We start from the raw sequence: 25208 nt of genomic DNA, 5'->3' as shown, positions 1-25208 counted from the left end.
TGTGCCTTCTCTTGGCTGCAGCTCATTTTCTTTCCTTCTGGGGTTTGTATTCCCAGATGTCTACATAAAATACCTGGTTTTTTTTCTACTTTTCTGTGTTTTCTCCTCTTCCTCTGCCTTCCATGAGGCCTCAAGCCATAAGTGAGCACTCTCTAATGTCTCTAATCCACTGCATGGTGAGCTCATGGTCTACACTGATTTGTGATATTCAGGCAATGTGAACTCAGAAGGGAGCAGTGGTATATTCTATAGGAAGTATCAGCCCACTATGGAGATATTTTAAAGCCTTCTCTAAGTATGTGTGGGGTACCCATAAAACTTGTGATTTCTCCTGCAGGTAATAGTGTAATAATAATGAAATATAAGGTGATGGAGCACTCAGACCTGAACCTGACCAGGCTTAGAGTGCCTAATGATGTGTGTTTAAAACATAATTTTCTGCCTCCTTTTGGCCAGTGAGGCAGCTGGGGGAGTTTTGCCATCATCAGTCCCAGGGGTCAGTGATAGGCTGTGGCTTTCTTTCTGGTAAAACACTGATTTGCCCCTCTCCATTTTCAAGCTGCCCCCCCTTCCTCTGATGTTTGACCACTTGTTTGAATTCAAAATGGTTTCAAGACAGGACAGTCTGTTATTCCCAGGAGCTGCTGGGGAGCTGACCCTGCCTGTTTGTCCTGCTGCACCCTCAGACAGCAGGGAGGGACTGGCAGCTCTGCAGAGCAAACCCCAGGTTCCAAATCCCCAGGACCTCTCCAGCTTGCTGACATCTCCTTTTCAGCTGCTCCAGTACCTGTGTTCCTTGTGTTGGTGTTTACAAGCAGAGCTGCTGCTCCCACACGAGAGCATTAGCTCAGGCTGTGCTGCTGTGTCAGCCTGACATCTGGGCTGCCTTGTCAGAGCTGCTTTGGATATTTCCAGACAAAGCAATGTGCCCACAGGGTGTTCTCGGGCTCCCATGGGGATTTTTTTTTTTCCATGGAAGATTGCCTATGAAATGAGTGGCATCTGGAGATGATAGTGAGTCCCTGCAGCGTGTCTTGGAGGTGAACTGCGTCTCCCTTGTGCCAGTCTGTGCTAATTTTATGGAGCATCCTGCTCACAGGGATCATGTGGCATCTTTGGCTGCTCCAGTGCATCTCTCAGTGTGGGACAGATGCACTGAAAAACGCTTCAGTGGAATGTGCTCTGAGCATTGCGCAGATCCTTTGTGGGCTTGTCCTGCTCCCTTGCACTCTGGGTTGGTGTGCAGGAACAGCACTTATTGCCTGTAAGGCCAAAGGAGGTAACCAATAAAGAGTAAATTAGGAACAGATGTGCATTTCAGTGGCAGCTCTTCCTCTTTTCCTTTCTATACAAATGAATCCACACTACGCTCCCCACCTGTGAGCCCTGACAAATTCTGCAGTCAGGTAGGAAATCTGTTTCCTCGTGCTTGGACAGAATAACAGCTTTTGTTTTCTCCTCCACTAACACAACTGAACCATCCCAACCCAAATGTTTCCAGCAGAATGATGCAGTGTCAGAAGAGACTCAAAACCTGAGCTGTGGCTCTCCTTTGACAGTCTGTGCATGCCAAGTAATTTGTTCAATTCAAGGGGTGTGATCTCTATGCAAAGCCTAAAACTTCCTGCCTGAATGCACAGAATGCCTGAAGCTGGAGCTTGGCATTCTTCATTCAGCATCTTTCTAGAAAAAGAATTACCAGAGGGTAATTAAACACCATATTTCTGGATTATCTTTAATTAGCACAGCAGTAAGGCACAGTACCTCCAGAGTTTTCCTTTGCTGTTCACTGGTTATGTCACAACCAATCTCTAATAGTTTTCAGATGGAGCAATTATCTCCTGTTCTAGTGATCCTCTGCTCCTAGTGCCTTGCCAATTAGATACAGCCTTTAGCCATGCTCACTAATTTTGTATGAAGTGAGCCTTAACTCAGAAATATTGGTTTTGATTTTCTACTAAACATCATTGTCTACCAGAAATGTCTCCAAGAAAACAATCATTGTAACCTTTAATAATTCTTTTAGTCTTGGGAATCTGAAATCCTGGTGCAAGCTGAATTTGAGTTCAGCTGATTTCTCTTCTCTTTGGTTCCAGATTAATTTTGGATTTATGCCCACTTAAACACAAACTATCTGTAACTGTGGCTGAGCTTGGAGCCTCAGGCAAATCTTCAGAAAAAGATTATTTGTTTTCCTTTCTGACCCTTGTCCTTTGCTCATGGGGTGTTTTTATAAAATGCAGATGGAGACTCTGATCTTCAGCTACATGAAATGAGTCTTGTTGACCATTAATTTACTCAAACTTTGAGCAAGCTTGGGAGCACTGGGTGTTTTTCCCTGGTCCCTCTGAGGAGGAGGAGGAGGGTGATGCTGCATTTCCTGGGAGTGCAGTGAGGCAGAGGCAGCAGCTGAGCAGCTGTGTGCTGTGATTTTTACTTACCATGGTTGTTTCTGCAATCGAACCAAAGCTGTTGATGAAAATGTTGCAGCTGACGTTCACTGGAGGGCCTGCATGACAAACACAGATTGAACAGCAGCTCAGAGCTTGTGGAACAAATGATTTCCAGTCTGCAGTTAAAACCTGCTGTGGGAATGGGTGAGCAGGGGAGGAAGGCCTGGGTGACCCAGTGTGGGTTCTGATGCCCATTTGACACCAGGCTGGGCTCAGGCTCTGCCTCTGTTCCCCTCTTTGGCAGTGTTTACAGATCTCTGCTCAGATGAACAGGAATAGATCAGAGCCAGCCAGGACAGTTTCCAGGTGTCTTGACCTGGCTATATGAGTGGTAATTTCACCTTGAATGTGATAGCAAAGTATCCCAGAAAGGAGCTGAGAGATAATTGACTTTTATTTAGATCTATACTTATGAAATAATCACTGTTCCTGAACTAGGATTATGTGCTTCCCTCAAAGCCAGTGCAACAGGGTGGGCTGTAGGCATCAGGCTGGCAAAGCAGCAAATACCCCACATGATGATGGTGACCCTCTGCACCCTCAAACAGCAGGGAGGGACAGGCTGCTCAGCAGGGTAAAACCCAGGTTACAAATCCCAAAGGCCTTTCCAGTGTCCTGAGATCTCCTTTTCAGCTGTTCCAGTACCTGTTTCTTGTGTTGCTGTTGGTGTTCCCAATCAGAACTGCCCGTAAACCCCAAACCCCAGGTGGTGATCCTGACCCAGGTCTCTCAGCTGGGTAGGAGCATTCAGGGCTGTGCCAGCAGGAATTCTCTGGCTGTCCTGTTTGGGCAGGAGCTAATCCTGGTATCTGGGCCGTGCCTCTCCTGGGCTGGATTTGCTTTCAGACCAAAACTGTGCGTACCCTGCTTGTACTGGAGAAGTCAAGTGGTCACCAAAAGAAAGGGGTGAGGGCTAAGGGATGAAAATATTGTGGTTTGAGGCCATGGGAGTCAGTCTGTTTGTGTAGTACTGATGCCCAAAGGAGTGGCTGGAAATGTTTCATAGCATTGCCTGGGAAATCTGAGGTGGAAATGCTGCACTTACACAGAGGGAGATGCCGAGAGCTGCAGTTCAACACAAAGCAAAATGCTGGGGAATATTTTGGAGCCAGGGCACACCTGGAGCCTGGCAAACCTGTGGCTTGGATAATTCACACATAATGATATCTCACACGTAATGAAATTATTTTTTGTAGGGGGTTGAAGCAAAAGGGGCCTCTGCTCTGGGAGCTGTGGAGCCAAAGGCTGCTGTGGGCACTGCCCAGGATGTGGTGGGGAAAGGCAGAGAGCAGAGGCACAGCCCCAGGGACCAAGGTCCCCTTTTACACTGGAGTTAATCCCATATCATCCCTCTGACAGATGCTTCTGGGCAGATAAGATCTGTGCCAGCAGAGAGTGTGGATTTTCAGATTATTCCCCCATTTTTTATGGAATCAGGGATGGTGTCTGCATTTCAAGCACTGCCTGGTGGCTCAGCCTGCTGGGGGAGTGATGTTCCTGTTAAGGTCACATCTGCAGTCTGGCAGTTGCTGCAGCATTAAATACTGGGGGGAGGAATGGCTTTAACGAGAGCCTGGTGCCTCTAATCACTGCAAATGTGTGGAAATTAATAGATTTTCCTGATCGCTGAGGAACATTTGGAGCTTTGTTTTCTCCTCTCCTGCCTTGGCCTCCTCTGAAAGTTTGTGCCTGTTCTCTGCAGTGATGCTCTCTGCTGGGGTTTTCTTGGTGTGAGTCCCAGGCAATGTGAGCAGGCTGTGCCCAACCAGCCCCCAGACAGGCACTGCCAGCTCAGCAGCATCTCACACTGCTCAGTCTGTGCAGCTTTCTCCAGGCTGTTAAACACTGGCATGGCTTGAGCAATCAGACACAATTAAATGTTTTTTTCCCCTACTTTCGCCAACCCCTCTTATCCAGAAGTTTATCCATATGCTGAAAGCACACAATTATTAGGCTTTAGTACTTGTTTCATCCCTTCTGTTGAGCTCAGCGGTGATGTTTTTCTGCTCTGGACTCATTCACAAACCTCATAAAAGGTCCTTGAGCAGGTGATTCCCCTCCCAAAGGGCACAGTACAAGGAGAGCACTGAGCTGATCCCCTGGATGAGTGCACACGCTCCTGACTCTGACAGGTCTGGGATATTTTGGTCCCCCTGCTCCTGATCCAGTGCTGACATGAAGCTGAGGGTGAAGTGGGTGCATGTGAAGGCTTTTTGGGGCAGCCCAGCTCTTCTTGAGGCACTGAGCTCTTCTCAGGATGTCCAAGGTGAGCCATGAGCTCCCTGCAGGATTTGGTGATTTTGGGGATCTTTTAGCTTGTGAGAGGCTCTAGAAAATTCCCTGGCTGCCGCTGAAATATTCCTCCTCTCTGCAGGGATGCAGCTGTGGAGGAATGGAGTTTTCCAGCAGTGGGGATGAGGGCACAGCCTGGGTGAGAGGTCCCTGCCAGGCTCCTCTCTGTCCCTGCTGGAGCTCCTGACTTCATCCTCCACCTGAAAACCCAAATACTGCTTATTTGTTCTCAGAATGTGAATCCACAGCTAAGTCCAGACTTTACAGCATTTACAGAAAAGCTGCAATCTTCTTTTTGTTAATCTTCCCCTCTCCAAAAATCAATCTGATATGGATCTTCAGCATTATTTTCATTTAGATCTAAGCAATTAAAATGTCCTTATGAGTTACTGCAGTTAATTTAAATGATGTGCTTTGAGAGCTACAACCCCAAGCTCTGTAAAACACCTCCTATGCCTCCCATATAAATTGGAGCCTGATTTATGTGTGGGAGGCTAAGCCAGCAAAACTGCCCTGAGGGGAAGGTGTAGTTCATTGAAATAAAACTGAAATTAAATTATCTCAAATAAAATACAATACAGCTGCCTTCAGCAGGAAGTGACTGTATACATTTCATTAAATATTAAAGTTTAATTTGTGTGTGTGCATAATTTAGAGGTAGGCAGGTTTACAGGGTGGTATTTTAGCTCCTTGTCATTTGGATAAGAACAGCAGTGTCCTCTGCTGCCTGGTTGGTTACTGGGACACAGGGTTCCCATCTTTCTTTGGGTTTAAAAGCCCAGCACAGAGTTTATTGCTCAAAGCTGGGTGCCAGGTGCTGTCACCAGTGATTAATGGGTCCTGGGGATCCTGTCAGCCCTGCCAGTGCCTCCAGGGGAGAGGGAACTGGTTGCAGGAAACAAAAGAAGTGAATAAAATGAGCTTTGGAGATGGGCAGTGGCTGAGAGGAGCAGGTCCTGCTTTATCTCTGGGTGTGATCTGGGGCTAAGGAGCCCCTGGGAAAGGGAGCTCAGTTACAAAGAAAGGAAAACAAAAAAACATAGAATGGTTTGCATTGGAAGAGCCCTTAAAGCCCCTCCAGCTCCATCCTCTCTACCATGTGCAGGGACATCTTCCATTAGACCAGCTAGAAAAAGCCATCCAGAAACCCCACACTTGCTAGAAGAGGTGTTTTGAGGAGAAAAGATGTTCTGTTGCCTCTGCCAGGGCTTGATTAATCAGTGCTGCTTGGCTGCCATGGAATTTGGGGCAGGCTGGAAATGTGGGTGGGGAGCACAGAGCAGGGCTGGGCTGAAAAGCCCCTTTAATGTGGGGACAGGGGTGGGTTTGGGCTGCCCTGGCATCTTGTGGGGTTTCTCTGGAGCTGATGGGAGAGGCTGCAGTGGCTCCAAGGGGGGAGCACTGCCTTCCATTGGTGGGTGCTGTGGGCAGTGACTCCAGGGGAAAGCAAAGTTGGGCATTTTATCTTTACCTCTAAAGAAGTTCAGCTCCAGTCACTGCTTGGTTTGACAGGATCCTTGATCTCTGTATTGAGATTGATGCACTGAGATTCCCTGATCCAAGCAGGGATTGGGGGGTCCTATATTTACAGTATGTGAAGTTCTTACAAGGTTGTTTCCACTCTGAGCAGACATTTGTTGATGTCTTTCCAGAAATCTACAGGGATCCATGTACCAAATAGCCTTATAATACATACTTGGTAAGAACATAAATATTCATATTTCATACAGCATTAGGAAGATATTAATGAGGATTGGATGCAGTTTTCAGTCCCAAAATGAGAAAAAGCTGTTTTTTTTTTTTTGCATACCTTTAAAATTTGGTCTGATCCTGGCATCGTATCCTGAAGTTCTCCCCATCAGCTTGTCCAAGAAGTCAGAAGGAGACATGGGTTTGGGGGCAGATCGAGCTGCTGCTTCAGCTTCCTTGGAGGCTGCCAGGCTGTGCAAGTAGAGATAAAGAGGAGATTTCAGCGTGTATCCCATGCTGGGGAGGGCCTGGGGTCCAGAAACAGAGCAGTCAGCATCTTATTCCTGCTGAGGCAGGATGGGTACCCATGTGAATTCCTAATGAGGCTGGTCTCAGCTAATTTGTTTGCCCAGCCCAAACATCTCCAAATACAGAATCCCAGCTGCCACCAAAGTAGAAGAGAGATGATGAGCAGTGAAAATCCTTTTGTGAGTTTAGGTACAGCTCCTTGGTGTGCCACTAAATTACAAATGTGAACTCTGGCGCTGAGCTCCACAGGTAAAATACACTCTGAGATTAGCCTTGGGCAGCAATTACTGCTTAATTACAGGGCAAATAGCAGGGAGCATATGCAGTACTCTGGCAGTATGATTTTCCAAAAGGCAAGTAGGATCAGAGAAAGATGGAGTTTGAGGTTTAAATGAGCATCATGTGGTGGCACAGCTAATGCAGAGCCTGTGGGGCTGGAGGGGACAGGGGTGGTTCTGCTGATCAGCCCAGCCTCTGCCACTGGTACCTGCAATGCAGGGTCTGAGCTCAGCACAGAACTGGAGTGTCTGGAGTATGATCCTGACTTTTTTCTCATGTTGGGTTGAAGATGAAAGGAATTTTTCTGGGACCTGTGTGGACTCTGGGGCAGATAAATTTGTGATTTCACTCTTTCTGTAGAAGACAAAAACCAATGGTTGGTAATTTGCCTTCTGACTCCATGGGAGTCTGCAAGATCTGCAGGGTGATAATTTGGGCTTAGGAAATCTGTTGTTGCCATCTACAGAGGAGCAAGTAACCCTTGGTATTAGCTGCTCATTCTCAGCTTTGCAGGAAGGTTTGACTTCCTAGACAGGAGCAGACACCATTCAGTACCTTCCCTCTGGTTTTATGGTTTCTATTTGAACGTCAGTCTCTTCCCAGCTGAAAGTGTTGAGTAAAACTGCCTAGATGATCCAAAAAACCCCATAAATCACCTATGCAACGTGGTTAGGATGAGCCTGTGGGTTCAGGTGCCTGGTGCTGAGTAAAGCCTGCAGGCAGCATTGCAATGCAAATGTACAGTGAGCCAAAGGAAGCTGCTCAGAAGGAATTGAGTGCTTTACACTCTGCAAAACTGATTTTTTTAAAGTATAAATGCTGTGGGAATGATGAGGAGCCCCTGACAGAGCAGCTGGGAAGTCTAAGGGAGTTTACAACAGGCACAAGTTATTTGGCTACACATGTCCTCACAAGTGACACCAGAGTCCTCACCTTGGGAAGTTTCTAGTGCTAAGTACTGACACAAGATCTCTTGGGAAGAATTTGGGACTGAAACTATGCATGGTATTAATGTGATGCTGCTCCCAAAGATGGGCTCTTCCAGTGCAAGTTTGAGCTGAAACCCCAAAGAGTGACATTATCTTGACAAAGCCTTGATAAGAGCGTTTGAGCAATTTGATTCCTCAGAAGTTTAAAAATTCAGATGGGATTCTACAGTGCTTGGGTGCCTAATTTCAAAATCAGGAATCTGGTAACTGCATTGCTTTGAGTTTCTTTTCTGGTGTCAGCAGCAATGGTTTGCCAAGCCTTGGTTTTCAGTCCTGCAAACTCACAACTGCAGTCTGGCTCCTTTTGCAAGTTGCAACAGAGTTCTCTGATTGCTGGATTTTTAACTGTTAAAACCATTTTAATTTGCAGTGAAGAGGGGAGATTAATTCCAGTGAGAGCCTAAAACTAGGACTTTATTCACCCCATTGTGTACTCCCAATCCACTCCCCCACTGGAGCATTTCTGAACAGGATGCTGCACTTCCTTCTCTCTGACCAGCTGTGCATCTTGCTCTTGCTACAACCATGTCCCCTTTCTTGTCTTGTCCCCATCTCTGCCCCAAGGAAATACTGCAAAGCAGAACCAATGTGTTTCAGGGGTAAATGGGGTTGTGAAATGGGTGATGGTTTTTAATTTAATTTGTTTTTAGAAGGAAAGCAACAGGGTGCAATTGATTTGCAAACGCAGGAGAAAGCTGGGAGTAGGAGGACAATCAATACTGGGCTTGACTGCTGCATTCCAATGGAGTGTCTGCATGGCAATGAGTCCAGAGAAAAGATTTCAATTAAGCAGCAAATGACTTGGTAACCAAAGACTTCTGCCATTTCAGCAAGATGCCAGACAGTGCAATACACTGATTCCTTCTCATTAACTGTAGACTGGATGAAGTATATGGAAATGGAAAATGTGTGTGGGAGGGGAGAGGCAATACAAACCTAATAAGCATCTAATAATCTTTAAGTGGAAAAAGATAATTAGAAACTGCAATTCCCCTGGCATTTGTTTTAAAAATGAGGTAGAAAAAAGAAAAGAAATCAGTGCTCATCTTTCCCCTAAATTCAGTGTGAAAGTCTCTACTCAATATATACACCCCACTTCCAGTGAGTGAATCTGTGTTTCTTGGGTGCCATTTTCTGATCCTTTCTGCATCAAAGCTGCAAATAAATTAATTTCATGGGCTCACTTCCCACATGGAAATAAATATTTGGATAACTGAAGCTCAGAATGCTCTGGGAGAGGACCACCCTCTCACAAGCTCCACTGTTTTCTGCAGCTTCCTGCCCATCCCTGTGACCTGTCCCTGGGAGCACCCCTGGGGATGTGCTGAAACTCTCACACAAGGCTTCAGTGGCTTGATGCATGGTTTAAAATCTATCTGGCTGCTGTGTTTCTTTACCTGGGAATGGTGAGTTCTGAGTTCCCCCAGTTTGTTTGGTTACTAGATGCTTTCCTGAAACGAGACTCCCCCTGGATTTACAAGAAAGCAGTGCAGAGGGAGCAGCTTTTCTAGAAGCAGGTAGCTAAATCTACTTTCTATCTTAGAAATAATGGCAGAAAGCACCACTGGGAGCTAGAGAGGCTGATCCCCTGAGGTGGATGGGTTCTGTCTAACAGAGCCCCAAAATCTTTACTCTGCTTGTGACAGCTGAGCTTTGGAATGGCAGCTTAGCTCAGATAGCACCCAAAAATTCTGTCAGCTTCCTCTGTCTTCCAGGTCTGTCTGGGCTAGTGCTTTATGTGCTGTCTCGGGAGCTTTCTGGGGTTTTCTCCATCTCTCAGTCCTTCCAGAACAGGACTGTTTGTCTCCTGGCTCACAGAGACAAAGAGAGGGAATTGCAGAGTGATTCCAAAATTATTGGCACTGGAAGAGAATTGGAAATTTAGTGGGGGTTGTGTTGCTCAGAGAGAAGATTTATTCTGTGAATAAACAAAGGGAGGCAAAGGCTGTGACAAACCCACCGAGGATGGAGTTTGCAGTGGTGTAAGAGTTGTCTGAGCTGAGCATTTTAATAGCAGTCAGACAGAGGCTTATCTTATTTATGCTGCTGTAATCCCTAGTGGATCTGGCTGAGAAAGTGCCATCAGGCAATCATCACAGCAGCTACAATGGGAAGGATCTCTTCAAAGGGTCGATGAACTAGCATAATCTTTTGTGATATTAATGCTGGTGTGTAAGCAGACACCAGCAAGCCCCCGGGAGCTCCAGCCAGGAGCAGGATGTGAGAGTGGTGATGAGCAGGATTGAATCCCTTAAAACAGAGCTTTGCAGGACACCTATTGCTGTTTTTTCCCAGCCTATACAGGCACTGTTTACTCTGTCTGTATCATTTTGTTTCAGCTAAACAGATTATATATTCTTATAAACAATTATTTGGTTTAGAATGTGGCTCTTCTGCAGTCTGGATGTGTCTGTTCACTTGATTCCAGGCTCTCCAGTTGGCTGTTTCCTTCTCTTCCTCCTCCCATTTGCATGATCCTTGAGCAATATTTTTGTCCTTTTATTCTCTTTTTTGGCTGTGGCCATGGTTGTCCATCTAATTAAGTCCAGCATCACAAAATGCCCTGTTCTGACTGAATGCTGATACTGAGAAATAAATTTTTCTCTTTTTTTTTTTCTTTTCAAAGAGGAGTGATGAAGGAATTTAATTAGCACAGAGCCTCAATTCCCTTGTCAAATAATTTAATTGTTAATCATTAATTCTGAGTGTAAAAAAATCATGTCTGGCAGCAGAAACAAACTGTTGCCAAACAAGTGTTTGCAAAGGAAATATCTCTCTGCAAAGTGTGGAGGGCTCAGGTTCCTGTGAAGGTAAAGTGATGCCACATCAGTGGCTCCAGAGAAGTAGGATCTCTGCAGGCTGGGGAGATATAGAAGATGCTTCACCCCTACCCTGGTTCTGTGCTGCTCAGCAGAGGTTTCTGAAGTGGTTGGTTTGGGGTTTTTATTATTATTGAAACACAGCAAGCCAGAAACCTTGGCAGGGATGTGTTGGGAGTAGCGTTCAGGTGAGCTGCTTCACACGTTTGTCCTTCAGATGTGATGTGTTCTTTAAGAAATATCCCAGGGGAGGGAAATACCCATCAGGTCTGAGGCAGGCTGAGGTGTGCAGAGTAACTGCTTCCCCCTTTACCTCCAAAGCCAGCCTGGGGCTGGGGGATGTGGGAGAACACATCAGCTTTGTTTTATTGCCTCCAGCAGGCTCTGAGAGGGGCAGCTGCACATCAGAGCATTGTGCTGCCCATGATTAACAGTGTAGCCTCTTCCTCCTCCTCCTGAACCCTCCCCAGGCACAGAGCAGATCCTGGAGCCCAGCAGAGCTCAGAGGATGCTGAAGCTGCCTGTCTCTCTCTCCTCCTCTGCAGCAGGAAGGACAGGTCATCCTGAAAAGAAAGAGGGGCAGCCCTAAACTCTGCACCCAGACATTTATTTCTGACTGCACACCAACATGTTATCTAGAGGGGAATGCTGCCAGACCCTTGCTGGGAAGGCTTGGCAGAGACTGCAAGCAGACTTTTTATTTTAATGATTAGATTTACTATCAAAATTAATAGCACAATCAATATTGATATGCAATTCAATTAAATAGGATGAAACTCATTGCCTGCCTGTTTTTCTCCATCACCTTGTTCCAATTTCTGGCCCGCAGCATTAGAGGTGGAAAGGAGATGGAATAGTGGAGGTGAGTGGGCGAAGAGAGTCCCAATACTGAATTTTTGGCCTATCCTGGTGCTGAGTAGAAGGAGCTGAGGGTGTTACAGATGTGCTGCCTGCACAGTGGTGATCTCAATGCCTTGGTCGTGCTCAGCTGCTGGTGTTTTACAGCCCCTGGTGGAGGGTGTACTCAGGGGGCAATTTTAAAGTTAATTCTCACAGGTGGGAAGGGAATTTGGACATAGTTGTTTTCTTAATCCAGTTGAGTGTTCGGGCAGGGAGCAGGCCTGAATACAGGAACGGGATGGGAGAGTGGATGTGTACAGTGTGGCTGGGGAAATATGGAAATTGAGAACCTGGGGAGAGATTTCACTTGGAGAAAGAAATGGGCAATGAGCTATTATTTGTTACCATTAGTGGAAGGAGGATGGGGACAGGAAAGGAAGAGTAGGCTTGTTAAATGTTTCTGTCCTGGATGGCTGTGCCCTGCTGCTGAGAGCTCTTTAAACCGGTTCTAGCTCTTGCACCAGAAGTAACTGCATTGCAGTAGTCACAGGATGTAATCAGTTAAAGTTTTAACCCAAAGGATCCCAAAACACTCTCAAAGGTCCTTCACCCCCCCCTGTTGTCACTGGCTCCTGTGGCTGTACCTGAGGAGAGGAGCTGGGAGGCACTTGTTCGTGAACCTCAGGGAATTAACCCTCTGCGGTCGTTCCCATCCATGGAGAGCTGTAACAACTTCACCGGGGTGAGAAAAATCTCTTCAGACTGCAGCACAGACTGGTGTCTCTGCTCCACTGCCACGTTCCTGCAGCCCATGGCTCCTATGCCATATGGCAAAACACTCTGTCCAGAGCTATAAACCATCCCAATTACACTGATTAACTCTATGGAAAGACACCAGCACTTGGAACATTTGCTGACGCTGCCTGGACAGAGCAGTAAGAAAATAATAAATGACTAGACAATTGGCTGGGGGGAGGAGAAATCTGCATGTTGTATATAGTTGGGAATGGCACAGGGAGACCAATGAATTGTATGGAAATAATGCTCAGTTTTGTGCTAAGTCTGCTCCTCACAAGGATTGTGAGGTTACTCTTGCTTATCGCATACTAAAAAGTGTTTGTTAAATTAATTTTTGAGCCACAGGCATTATCTCTAGTGACTTTCTCAACTATTCCCTCTTCCAGAAGCATCTATGGCTCTTGGAGTCCATGCAGTGACTTTTTGGAGATGTATGATCCTAAGCCTTTGAGACAGGTCTGAAAACAGTTCGAACAACAGAGAAGCACAAGTCAAAGCTCAGGTTTTAAGCACTTGTGAGATAAACCCAGCAAACACCAGCACTGACTCTCACCTGTGCCTATACTGAGAGGCTTACAAAAAACACAAAGTTATAATTGCTTTTTGTCTTTTGTGGAAAAACAAAGGGGAAAACATCCTTGCACAGACAAAAGCATGTGTCTGTTGCTTCACACACACACTGCATATTCCTTTTAAAGTCAAGAGGGCTAAGTCAGATATTCAAAGTCGCGCATAAACAGCCCTCCTGAAGGCAGTAAATAAAGGGGGAAAACGTCTTAACAAGGTGAAACTTCATCATCTAGGTAAGAATATTCTCTTTGCTGATGTGCTCCTGATTGGGTGTTTGGATGGAGAGCTGCAATGGGAACCTCAATTGACGTCAGAGGGTTTTAGATCACAGACCAGACAAGTGTCAGAGAATTCCGAGAAGTCGTGGGTGCTCTTCTATCTATAGCTCTGCAGTCACTCCCATCAGTTCAAATAGCTCCCTACAGCAGCTTTTTAAAAATTAGTTTTGCTTTAAGCATTTATGCTGCTAGTAAAGGTGGGGTAAGGATATTGTAACTTTTTTTTTGCGAAATCAGAAGTGGTATGAATAGAATTCTTTTAAGGGATATGACACGTAGTTCAGAGTGCTGGTGGATTTTATCTTCTGAATCTGAACTTTTTGCTGCAGATCCTTTCAAGAGGTCTCCTGAGCTAACCTATGTAACCTACCTGCAAAAGTGGGGATCCTGTGGTAAAACTGGGGTTCTCTGATGAAGTCTGTGCTATGTAAAGTGAGTTGTGTGATGAGAGCACTCATGTTGATATGTTCTGATGGAATTGATCATTGTAATTGCAACACAAATACCCTGCTGGACCTGATTGTTCCCTCTGTGCCATCTGTGATTCCTGGTCTAATTCATCAGTTTATTAATGAGTAATAATGAAGTGTAACTTCTGCAAGGAATGGCCGAGCCCTGGGTCCCCTGCCCAGGAGGGATTTTCTCCTCCTCACTCTTTGTTTAGCCGGGGAACTGAACAAACCAAACTCCATTTTTTCAGCCCTGGTGCAGGAGAGCAAGTTGTGTTTGATGAGGCTGCTGCTTTGTCAGCCTCACTGCTGGGAGATGATTTCAAAGTCCACAGCTCTGTGTCAGGGTGTGATGGATGGGGCTGGAAGCTGGACAATGCTTACAATTCCCAGGCCCATGGGGTGGCAGGAGAGGTGGGATACACACATTTTGGGTTGTAAATGAGATCTTGGGAGAGCTGGTGCAGGAAAGAATTCTGTGTTGTTGTGTGGGTGTGCCAGCAACTATTGCCCTGGTCAGCATTGCTTCCAGAGGGTGGAAGCACGGGGAGCAAACAGACAGGATTGTAAACATACCCCTCAGAAAGTCACTTTGTGGAAACAGGCTGTGGACAAAATTGTTATAAGGAAAGGTTCCCTCACCCAGCAAGCCAGAGGTTCTCCACTCCTCACTGAGGTAATAATACCTGTGTGAACATATCCTGCTGTAATGGGGGACTGAACCAACATTGCACAGCCACCAGCAGGGACATTTGGAATTAAGACTTTTTTAAAGGGTGCTGATAAGAGCTGGCCCTTGCAAGCTTTCAGGTTTTGTAACTCCCCCATAAAAGAGAGGAGGAGGGGTCTCTGCTCGAGGCTTTACACAATGCATCTTTTTACGGGCATCAGCCGAAACAAAAGAATAAAACCAACAAAATTGGAAGAAATCACATAAAGGCGAGAAAACCGTGGTTTTGTTTGGATTTCCTGCAGCATTCCTAGCTCAGCTGCGTTTTGCTGCCGAGCCCGACTGATCCAGCCCTGATCCCCCTTGCGCTGCCGTTTAATTGATTTGTGTTGCTCCGGCCCTGCCGGGGCTGGGTGCAGGATTTGCATTCTGGGCGAGTGGTCGCGGGCAGGGCTGGGGAGCTGCTGGCAGCAGCTCTGCTCTGGAGGCAGCCCGGGCTGATTGATGGCACTGCAAGCCCTGCTGTTCCAGCCATGCGACACTCCGGGGCTGGCAGCCCCCGGTGCTCTGTTCCCTCTTCACCCACCCACAGTGAGGCACTGATAAACACAAGAGGCTTCCCTGGCTGGCTCCTAAGGCACTTGGGTGTTTTGTCCTTTTTTTTCCTTTTATTTTGTTTTATTTCTAGCAGGCTGTGAGCCTCAATGGAAGAGCGAAGAGGGAGAAATCAAAAGGAAAGCAGAGGCGCTGAAGTATTTTCTTATGTTTTGACCTCTCTCTCAAAATCTTAATTTTGTGAGGCTTGGTAAATTAAGATTTCTGCTGCTCTTTTTGCTGGCACTCATACCCAGCAGAGATGTATGTACAGGATGCCAATGGTGCCCATGCACCAGGCAGATGTGGTGCAGTCCCCAAATCAGCATCACTGTATGGATGAACTAATTGTCTGCACAGTTGGCAAAGCTCAGCTCCTGTGAACAATGGGTGCACCTGCCTCCATCTATTTCTGTTCTCTGCAGGCCCCCTCTGGGCTCTGGCCTTGCTGAGGGGAGGAAAAATATTGTATTTCTGGATTTTTTCAGTTTTGGTGCATTAGTCTCTTGAAGCATCAGAGAGATTTAAGAGCAGCTTGGAGGTGTGTATGGGATCGATAGCACCAGATCAGCTGGACTGTATCAGCACTTTCCCCAGAGGGGAAGGGAGCTGTTACATTTTGCACCAATCTGGGCTAAGAAATCCCAATGCAAACCACCTCCTTTGGAGGGAAATGGTTCCTGTTCTGTCTGCCTCTGTAAACACAAATGTAAATTGTATGGATACTTGGGGGAAAGGGTGAGAGAAAAGAAATAGGTGAATTTTTTGTCTCTGTAAAGGGTACTGACCTGTTGAATTAGGAACAGTTTATTGTGCTGATACAATGCAAAAATGCTCTTTCCTGGGCTGTGCAAGTAGGTCTGGAAGGCAGCAGTCAGACTGGTGTTGAGTTTTCTGGACATGGTGCTGCTGATCCTTCCAGTGTCTTGCAGCAGGAATTCCTGCTTCTTTCCCTCCTTCCTTTTTGTTTCATGTATCCCAAGCTGATGTTGGATTTTGGTGTGTTGTTGGTTTGATTTGGGTTTTTGTCATTTTGTCAGTTTTTTTTTCCCCAAACTAAAGTTATCGAAAGTTCTTGGAATTACTTTTTTTGTCCCTTAAAAAATTGAATAAAACTGTGGTGGGAAGGGTGTGCTGGAATGACATTTTCAGCTTTTGAAATCTTATGATGAAACCTTTCTCTTGGAATGTGAGATGCACAGGTGTAACCGTAGTTCATGAAAAACCCAATAATTTGTGCCCTAGATGATAGATGAAGGTCAGTAGAAACATGCCAGGTAATGAGAGCAAAAGGGTAATTTACTGGAAATAGTGAAACCCTAATTTAATGTGCCACAACAGTGAGAGCTGATACAGGCAAATAAACCAGATGGAAGTCATAACTTGTTAACAGCCTATCTGTTGTCTTAGCATTGATCACTTTGGGATCTCAGAAAAGCTCCAGGTTATAGAAAATAAGCAAGTGAGAATGGGTGATGTGATTTGACATAATTAAATGCTGTGAGTTAGTGTGATTTTTAAATCATGATTTATTTTTATAAGACTCTTGTCTTTCATCAGTACCTAAATAGAAATGCTATTCATTAGGTGGTCTGACACCTTGTTTTGACTCTGGAATTTGGAGAGTCCTTTTAAGCTGCATGCTGGGATGAAATGAGAACCAGGCCTATCTGCTGCTTTCCTATTGCAGATGAATGATTGCTGCTCAGTGCTGGGATAATAAAGTAATTTAATTTTGGACATTGATTAACTTCTTAATTCAGATATTGAGATCCTTTTCTATCCAGGTCAGCTCATGAGTGTTTGGTGAGATGAATTTCTTCAGCCCACAAGGGATGTTGTTTGCCCAGGACCAGGGGAGATGCCCTGTGCTGTTGCTTATGGGAGCTTTCCTTTCTGGCTGGAATCACTTGGTCAGCAGCAGAGTGAACTTCCTGAGCCTTTTCTTGTGCTGTTAAATCTGGGACACTCAGTCAGGGCTGCTGACCTGCTTCACACCTAAGGGACTCCAACTCCTCTTACGGGAGAAGGAGAATAAGAATTCCCATGCCTTCATTGTTGTTTTTGAAGAAAGTCTCTGTAGTGCCTTTGCATGTAATGGCAGGGTCTGACCATTCCCTCCAATCTCCATCTCTTTTCAGAAGCAGCAGCTCTCAGGTATTTGAACAGTAAATCTCTGTTCTGCCAGTGGCACTTGCTGCAGTGTGGGGTAATGTTCAGAGTGAGCCAAGGTGGACAGCCAGGCTGCATTACCTAAAATCTGCACAGCACCACTGCCTCAGGCACCAAGGGTATTTTATTAGCCCATTGTGAAACTGCAACATTCCTTGTAATGGTTTTGATAAACAAGTTGGTTATTTAGGGTTTTCCTTCTCTTTGTACCCAGCCTAAGGTAGGGGGGAAAAGAATGGGTTTTTTCCCACAGACATTGGTGGAGCCTGTCTTCTGCTCTGAACCATCCACAGAGCAGGTCTGGAGTTGTTTCAGGCAGATGTCTGGCTAAGAAGGAGGTTAAGACTAGGCTGTCAGAAAATGTTTTATGTAGTTTATGTTGATTTGTCTTAAATGCAAGAGTCAGGACGGATGGATCAAAGTCCCTGCAGAAGGCAGGGTCCCAGACATTTTGTGCTTTTACTGCAATGACACCAAATTCATCTTTCTTTACAGAATGATTTATAAAGATTTCTAGAACTGTCTACATGGTCACATTTTCAAACCTTGGCTCTGTAACCCTTTTAGCAGGGTCTCTAATGGGGCTATTAAAGGTTGCAGACCAAGGCAGCTAAAGAGTATCCTTAGAACCATCTGGTCCAAGACTTGCTAAATCACTTTTATTTCATGGAGATGAGGGACACTGCAGAGGCACAACAGGTCATAAGGCACAACTTCTAGTGGATTTTAGTTAGAATGGAAAATATTCTGTCACTATTGACAACATCTGCTACATCATTTATCTTGTGGCTCTGGAAGTCTCAGGCTGGATCTTCACTGTGTAATGTTACCTCTCCCTGCAGAGCTATAGCAGGAACCTAAGAGATACGGTGCAGGTTATTCTTATTCTTGGTATTTTCAAGGAGATGAAGCCAGCAGCTCTCCAATCATCCCCTTTACTTGCCAAGACCGTTTTAGGAGATGGTTTGTTTGTGTTTTTTTTTCCTCCCTGCAAAGTTGAGGCTTCATGTTCTCAGTGGCACTTTCTTATTGTTTATCAACTGGCAATGAAGAGCTCTGTTATGACAGGAGGGAATATAAACAGGCCAGGTGGAGCAATCCAGTAGGGACTGAGGCTGGCAGCAACTTTTAGCCTGTGACTCACTTGGAGCAGTTGCCTGGAATCACTCCTGCAAGCTGACAGATTGTTGTTCAGAAGGGGCCAACCCTGATCTTGAGTCACGAAGGTTGTGCTGTTGATTCCTGATATCAGGACCAAAATCAGGCCCAGAGGTTTTCGAAGCCTCACAGGACAGTGTCCATTTGGGTACGGGGTCAGTTCTAGGGCATCTTTTCTCTCCTAATTTTGACAAGGTGCATTCCTACCTCTAGCTTATGCAGTGGTGTTTCTGGACCATTGCAGCTATGAAAATTCAATGGTACCACAGAACATCCAGGATAAGGGAGCATTTTGTTCTGCATGAAGGAATTCACAGCTGAACACTCAGGGTGTGTAGTTAGACTTTGGGAGAATGATTGATTGTAAATGTCTCCACGGGTATAAGTAGGACATCTGGAAATCCCTGTGTCCAATTTTGCCCCAAACTGTCCAATCTATTTTAAAGAACTAGCACTTTGCTTTACCTAGATACCTGTAAGGAAAGCTGGGCCAAACAAGCTGTCTTAATCTCCCATCCCAGCCCAGTTCCCATCCCTGCCCAGGTTCCCAGGAAAAGCCTGAGTCACAGTTAAGTGACTGCAGTCTGAGGAGGCAGGTAGCAGGATGGGAAGTGATCTTCCATAAAGAAAGGCATGTCAGAATAAGCCACATATCACAAATTCCTTCTGAAACACTCCAACTGGAACAGAAACAAATATTATATTGGCAGTACCATAATGTTTGCATTCACACACCAGCTGTTACTCTTTCCCATGGGGTCTTGTTTTTTAAATGGCTGGTGGAGGACATTTCTGTTAAGCAACAAATCTAGCTTTATTTGCTATATTGGCTTATTTTTCTATATTGGCTGTATATAATTTTCCTTGGAACATTAGATTTTCTTTTTCTTTTTTTTTTTGGATATATATATTTGTGTGGTATATATTCTAACATACAATGGATTCTCTTTGACAGGCTGACAATAAAGCGTGGTGCACTTTGTAATTTAAATTAATGCATACTTCTCTTATGGATTATTGGATTATCAGCTTTGGGTTTGTTAAACATCATGTATGACTGAGTTTGAGTAGGAGTAATTGGCACACATAATTTATGAATGACTCTTAATTAATAAACTTCTCTTACTGAAACTGAAATAGCAAAGTTATTCCTGGACTAGAGAGGCTGGTAGATTTTTGGCCTGTAATAAATTGAACACATACCACAAAGCGGGAGAGAAAAAAAGAAAAACATTGCGTAGAGTCAGTTCTGAGCAGGAATTACTGATTAGTTTTTTGCTTTTGTATTTTTTTAATGTATTTAAAACATTATTGCAGTATAGAAACCAATCTGATTTCATCCTTTCCCTGTAATTGTCTTAAAGCATTTTCAAATATTCTTAAATGGCGATTTTGAGGAAAATAAAGTTACAAAAGTACCTTTTGGATGCAATATGATGTAATACCACATATCTCTATGTATAGTCTATAACATTATGAACCTTTGCATTGGCATCTGAAGTGACTGGTTTACCAGGGGTTTGAATTGCTCATGGCTGGGATGGATGTGCTGGGGACCTGTCAGTGCTTACACATGTGGTGTGATGGAGCACAGGTGTGAGCAGGATCTGCAGGACGAGTGTGCATCAATTTCACTGTGAGTGTGCATCAATTTCACTGTTCTGGCACTTCAGAGGCTTCAGTACCAGGGACATAGCAAATGCAAGCCTGGAAATACTGTTTTTTTTTCAGTTATGCGATTTTCTTCTTGCTTTCTGGTGTTTGTGTTGTTTAGTCTTGTTTGTTTTGTTTGTTTTTTAACCCACTCTTCCCCAGTGTTGAACTAAGAGTTTATTGCACATCCATTTGCTCCCTGTCAGCCCATCCCACTGTGTCCTGCAGGGCTGCAATACACTTGTGACTAAGATGAGAAAGGATGGCTCTAAAGTGTTGGTTATTGAGCACTGCTTCTCAGAGATTGGTGATTTTAGTTATTTCTAGAACTCTTGTTTTACCTAACATAAACAATTACTGCTTTGAGTTCATGAGACAATCTTGCTGTCTCTGAATTTCTGTGGAATTACAGGAACAAGTGGGGATGTTCCATTGTTTTTTTATATCTAGAAAGACTTTTGTGTTCAAAAGGAAAGAGGATGCTAGCTCAAAGTCTGGCTAGTACTGGTTGGTGCTGTGATTCATAAAATAATAAGTATTATGCCAGTGATTTTAAGCAAATAATGCCTGTGTTTTCACATTAAACTATGAGATGAGACTTTGGCAAAACACAGAAGTAAGAGCCATGCAACTGAATGGAAGGCTGAGACTGATGAGCAAGTTTAGATCATGAAACACGGTTTGTTTTTTTTCTCCAATTGCCTATATTGGTGTTTCTCACTTGCTACAGCAGGTTGCATTTTTCATTGAAATATAGAAGCTTCTACTGTCCAATTTTTTTTTCTATTTAATAAAAGCACTGCAAGGATAGATGGACAAGAAGCAATTCTTTAAGACTAAAGCTGTTCCTTCTGTCTTAGCCTTAATGAGAAACTGAACACATCTAAACCAGAGTCAAAGTACAGCTGGGGGATAATAGGCATAATTGGAAAAAGCTCCCCCCACCCCCTTTGGCTTTCATTTAGATTCTGCAAAGACAGAATAGTCAAAACAGCATGAAAGAGAAAAAAATAACTTGGGAAGGAAGGAGATTATTCTTTGCTTTTGGCGATTTTAAACACAGCCAGCTAAGGACAGAGGGTGATCCCTCAGAGGCAGGCAGTGGAAGCATCCCACGGAACTCACCTGCAATCTGAGCATGGGGAGGGGGCGAGTTGGGAATATTTACCCGGGCAAATTCAAGTGCAGCATTGCCAGCCGCCACTAGCTGTCACTTTGCAAGCAGCGGGGCTCGGTGTTTTCAGCACTGCGGTTAGCGAGATTGCGGTGCTAATTAAACGGAGTAACTCCCCGAGCCGCTGAATGTCCCGAGCCCGGGGCTGGGTGACAGCGAGCCCGGGGGGTACCGAGGGGAGGCAGAGGGCAGCTGGGGGCAGGGGTGCTGCCCTCGGCTGTGCCCCGAGCTGGGCTGAGTGCCGTGCCCAGCCCGGCCGCGCTCCTCGCGTAAAGCCGAGCCTTACCTGAAGAAAACGATCGTCTCCCACACGTAGACTCCGAGCGCGTTGACGTTGCACATTTTTCCAGCTCTCACTGTTGTGTTGTTGTCTCTTTTTTTTTTTTCTTTTTTTTTTTTTTTTTTTTTTTTTTGTACTCCGTGAAGGGTGGGCCGGTGGGGTTGGCCAATAAAGTAACCGGGCACTTGGGGAGAAGCGGTGGGGAGAGCGGCGGAGCCCCGGCACGGGCGGGCTCAGCACCGCGGACAGCGGCGGGCGGGCTCAGCACCGCGGACAGCGCCCGGTGCGCGCCCGCTCAGCACCGCGGACAGCGGCGCCGCTCCCGCCTGGGCTCGGCCCTCCTCCGCCGGAGCCCCCGCCACCGCCGCTGCAGCGCCGCTCGGGGCCGGGGCTGCCCGCACGGAACCCTCCCTTCAGCGGGATGTCGCTCCGGACATCAGGCTGGCGACAGGGGCGGCCGCAGCTGGTGTAGGTTTGCCATCAGGGTGCTGGCGGTGAGGTGGGAGAGGGTGGGGGGACGCGACGACCCTCAAGAACCCAGGGTTTAATCTCCGCTGCTGGCCGGAGTGTCCTCCTAATTACATCCACAGGAATTTGTCAGTGTGGAGCCGTGCTGCAGTCCCGCTTGTGGCGCTTTCCTGCCCGCCGTTTGGCTGCTGTTGATTCCTGCTTCCTGGGCTGTTTTCCTCCCGAATAAGTTATTGCTGCTGTAGGGAAGGTGTCCCATCGCTCAGGGCTAGAGCGGAGGGGAGCGAAGGGGAAGTTTCTTGGGAAGCACTTCCATTGTGCTCGGAAAGAAAGTGGCTCAGTGTCCTTCTAATGCATCTCATCTCCCCTCTGCCCTCTCTCCCCTGCTAGGACTCGCCAGATCTTGGGAGTTTCTTGCTGCATTAATTTACTAAACTAAAAAAAAAAAAAAAAAAAAAAAGACAGAAAAGAAGGAAAAAAAAGGAGGGGGAGGTGGAGAGAGGGAAGGCAGAGGGGAGGGGGTAACTCAGCCTCTCCACCATCCCAAGGCCCTCCTCTTAGCTGTGCTCATTGGTCTCGGGGCTGAAAAAACTACTCTAGGACGTGGTTGGATAAACGCATGTTGTTCAGCAGAGGCCGTTAACCTTTAAAGTGCTGATACGTTTTGGTTTATTTCAATTTTTTTAACCCGAATTGCTGTCTTTTTAAGAAGTCTCTGAAATCGTCTCCCTTGACAGGGCAAGCAAAACGTGCCTTAAATCTCCATCTCGTGGAAGATCTGCTTGGCTGGCAGCTGATGTGTGTTGCTGTTGGGTTTTAAGGAACATCTCTGTGTTGTGTTTCTTTTGTTGTTTAGCTTTGATTTAGTATTTTTTTTCCTTTTTCTCTTTGTTTTATTTGATTGGTTGTTTTTGGTATTTTGCATTTGGTTTTCAAAGAGCTTTGGCAAACACCAGAGCCATCAAGGCCAGGGCAGGTAAGGAGCTTTCAGCAGTTTCTGATCACAGCTCCAGCTGTGCTCGCAGGGTGCTGAGCTGCTGGTCGGTGTGGGGAGGATTGGGCTCCTTGGTCTCTTTGTCAGTGTCACTCTGCTGCTTCTCATCAACTTCTGAGAATTGAAACTTAGCTCTCTTAAATAATCCAGGATTAATTTCCTTTTCTTCTCTATTGTCCCACTGTATTGGGATTATTCTTCTTTAAGTTCTGTTTGTTTACTTGTCCTGTGCTTTGCAAAACTCCCCACGGCAAAGGTTTGGTTTAACCCCTGTTTAGCTGTCATTAATCTGTTCAAGGACTCTTCTTATCCCACATTAAAGGGTGGAGGATGGCTGCTTTCTCCACCACTATTGCAGCCCCTCCAGACTGGGAAATAACTACGTTTTTCTTCTCATTTGAGTTGCATCTCAAAGGACCTTATTACCATACTAGAATTCACCCGATGTTTTTGATCTTCTGATTTATTTTTATTTTTTTGTTTTGGTTCATTTTGTTTTAATTTTGTTTTGTTTTAAAGCAGCGTGTCTATGTAGTGAAGCAGACAGAAATATCCTTTGGGTCACCATTCAAAAGAAAAGAAAGACCTGCTTGGCTTCTAGCCACTGGTACAGTGGGAATTTAATCGGATTTACTCCAGCTCCTGGGTCTCAGTGTCTGGATAGATTAATAACAGGCTCTGATTTCACCTCATGGAGATTCCTGGGGACGTGATTCCATGCAGCACTCCCTGCCTGCTGCTGGCTGGCTGCTTGCTGTCCCTTCTCTCCTGACATTTGTCCCCACATGGATGAGCCTCTGTCGCTGTATTTTCCAGCCCCCTGTGTGCTGACAGACCAGAGGAGGAGCTCCAGACTGAGAGTGTTAACAGGACCCATGCAGCAGAAAAGAAATTGTCTTTCTCTGTTTTGTTTTTTTTTTTTTTACTGGGAAGCAGTACAAAGAGCAGGAAGCAGAATCATCTCTTGGCATCTGTGGGTTAATTGTAGAGGCTGTCAGCCTTCTTGTTCTCTTAGAAATGGAAATGGGCTCTGTAGGAGATAGGAATGTCTCATGTGATATTTCCCTTGCTTGCAAGTTTGATCTTTATACCAAAGGAATCTGGGCTTGTCTCCTCTTGTCCCCACTTGCTGTCCTTGCACTCTCTTGGGTCAGGAGAGCAGGGGGTTTGTGCTTAAGATCAAAAAGCAGATAAATCTGTATTTATATAGGATAAAGAGTCTTCTTGGTTGTTAGTGTTGAAGGGTCTCAAAACTGCTTTTCCCAGGGAAAGAACTTCTCTGCTTTGCTGTCCTCTCTCCTGGTGGTGATGGTGACCAGGGGGCCCAAGGACTCTTCAGCTGATATTCAAATATTTCTTCCTACTGGAGAGAAACCAGAGCATTATTTGCTTTGACATTTGGAGAAATGGAGGAAAAAAAAGTTGCAACAGAGATTTGGAGTAGGTCTAGGCACTGAGTAATTTAGACCAGGAAGTAAAAAATAAATGTGAATTTAGGGATATAAGTTTTGCATTTTTTGCATGTCTTAATGCGATGGCACCAAAGGTACCCACACATTCTGCTTTGCATTTTTGCCTGTGCTGTACTATCTCACCCCTATCTGCTTGCCTTGGTACAGTGCCCTGTACTGTGCTATGTGAACATGTCAGGCCTTGGCCAGGATGATTTCAGATCCTTGGAATTCACATCCTCTGATTTAACCCTATGGATTCCAGAGACAGCCTCACTGATAGCCATCTGTACTTTCTGTGTTCTGTAGTTCCTGGTGTTCTTTCATCTGTAGATATCTCTGATGAAGCTTCCCACATTTGTTCTGTACCATGTCAGATATTTAGATTGTCTTCTGTTCTCCCAGAAGTTAAGGGCAGATAAACTGGAAATCGAATAATGTCTGCAATCAATTTTATCACTGCTACTTTAAGTCACCCTTGTCATCAGGTACTTCTCTCCCTGGGTCTGTCCTGGCTCCCTCTTAGACCAGGTTTTAGCTTTATGCTTGGTTTTGCTGCAGTGGTGTTTGATTTATTTTTTTAGGAGAAGGGTTCACTTGCCAGGTCTGCTCCTTTTCAAGCAAAGTCCAAATGGTTTTGAAAGGCATTAGTCTTTCTCTGGTGGCACTTGCACAAATTCAGAGTTGAAGATAACATATGTCAAATGAGGCTCTAAAAATTAGAATTACCTGCTGCATGTTCATCTTGTTTTTAGTTTCAAAGTAGGTGAGTCTTGTAAAACTCTCTTGGAGGTGAAATTGTCTGGGAAGATTCTTTGTCATCTTCTCT

At 45.4% G+C, this 25208-nt stretch overlaps 1 protein-coding gene across 2 annotated transcripts in view; it reads right to left on the bottom strand.

Annotated features, from left to right (window-relative positions):
* The window catches only part of GLRA1 (glycine receptor alpha 1), a 36843-nt gene extending 15293 nt beyond the window's left edge, over positions 1-21550 (bottom strand). For both annotated transcript variants that reach the window (XM_058034810.1, XM_058034811.1), the window contains exons 1-3: positions 21473-21550; positions 6556-6686; positions 2442-2509 (exon numbers count right to left, since the gene is read on the bottom strand). In XM_058034810.1, the coding sequence (XP_057890793.1) occupies positions 2442-2509; positions 6556-6686; positions 21473-21528 (255 nt within the window). In that variant the 5' untranslated portion in view covers positions 21529-21550. The remainder of the gene's footprint in view (positions 1-2441; positions 2510-6555; positions 6687-21472) is intronic.
* Between the last annotated feature and the right edge of the window lie 3658 nt (positions 21551-25208).

Source organism: Melospiza georgiana, chromosome 15, assembly GCF_028018845.1.
Source record: "Melospiza georgiana isolate bMelGeo1 chromosome 15, bMelGeo1.pri, whole genome shotgun sequence".
In the NCBI taxonomy this organism is placed as follows: Eukaryota; Metazoa; Chordata; class Aves; order Passeriformes; family Passerellidae; genus Melospiza; species Melospiza georgiana.
Note: the sequence above shows the minus strand (reverse complement) of the source record. Positions and strands in the feature narration are given on the sequence as shown.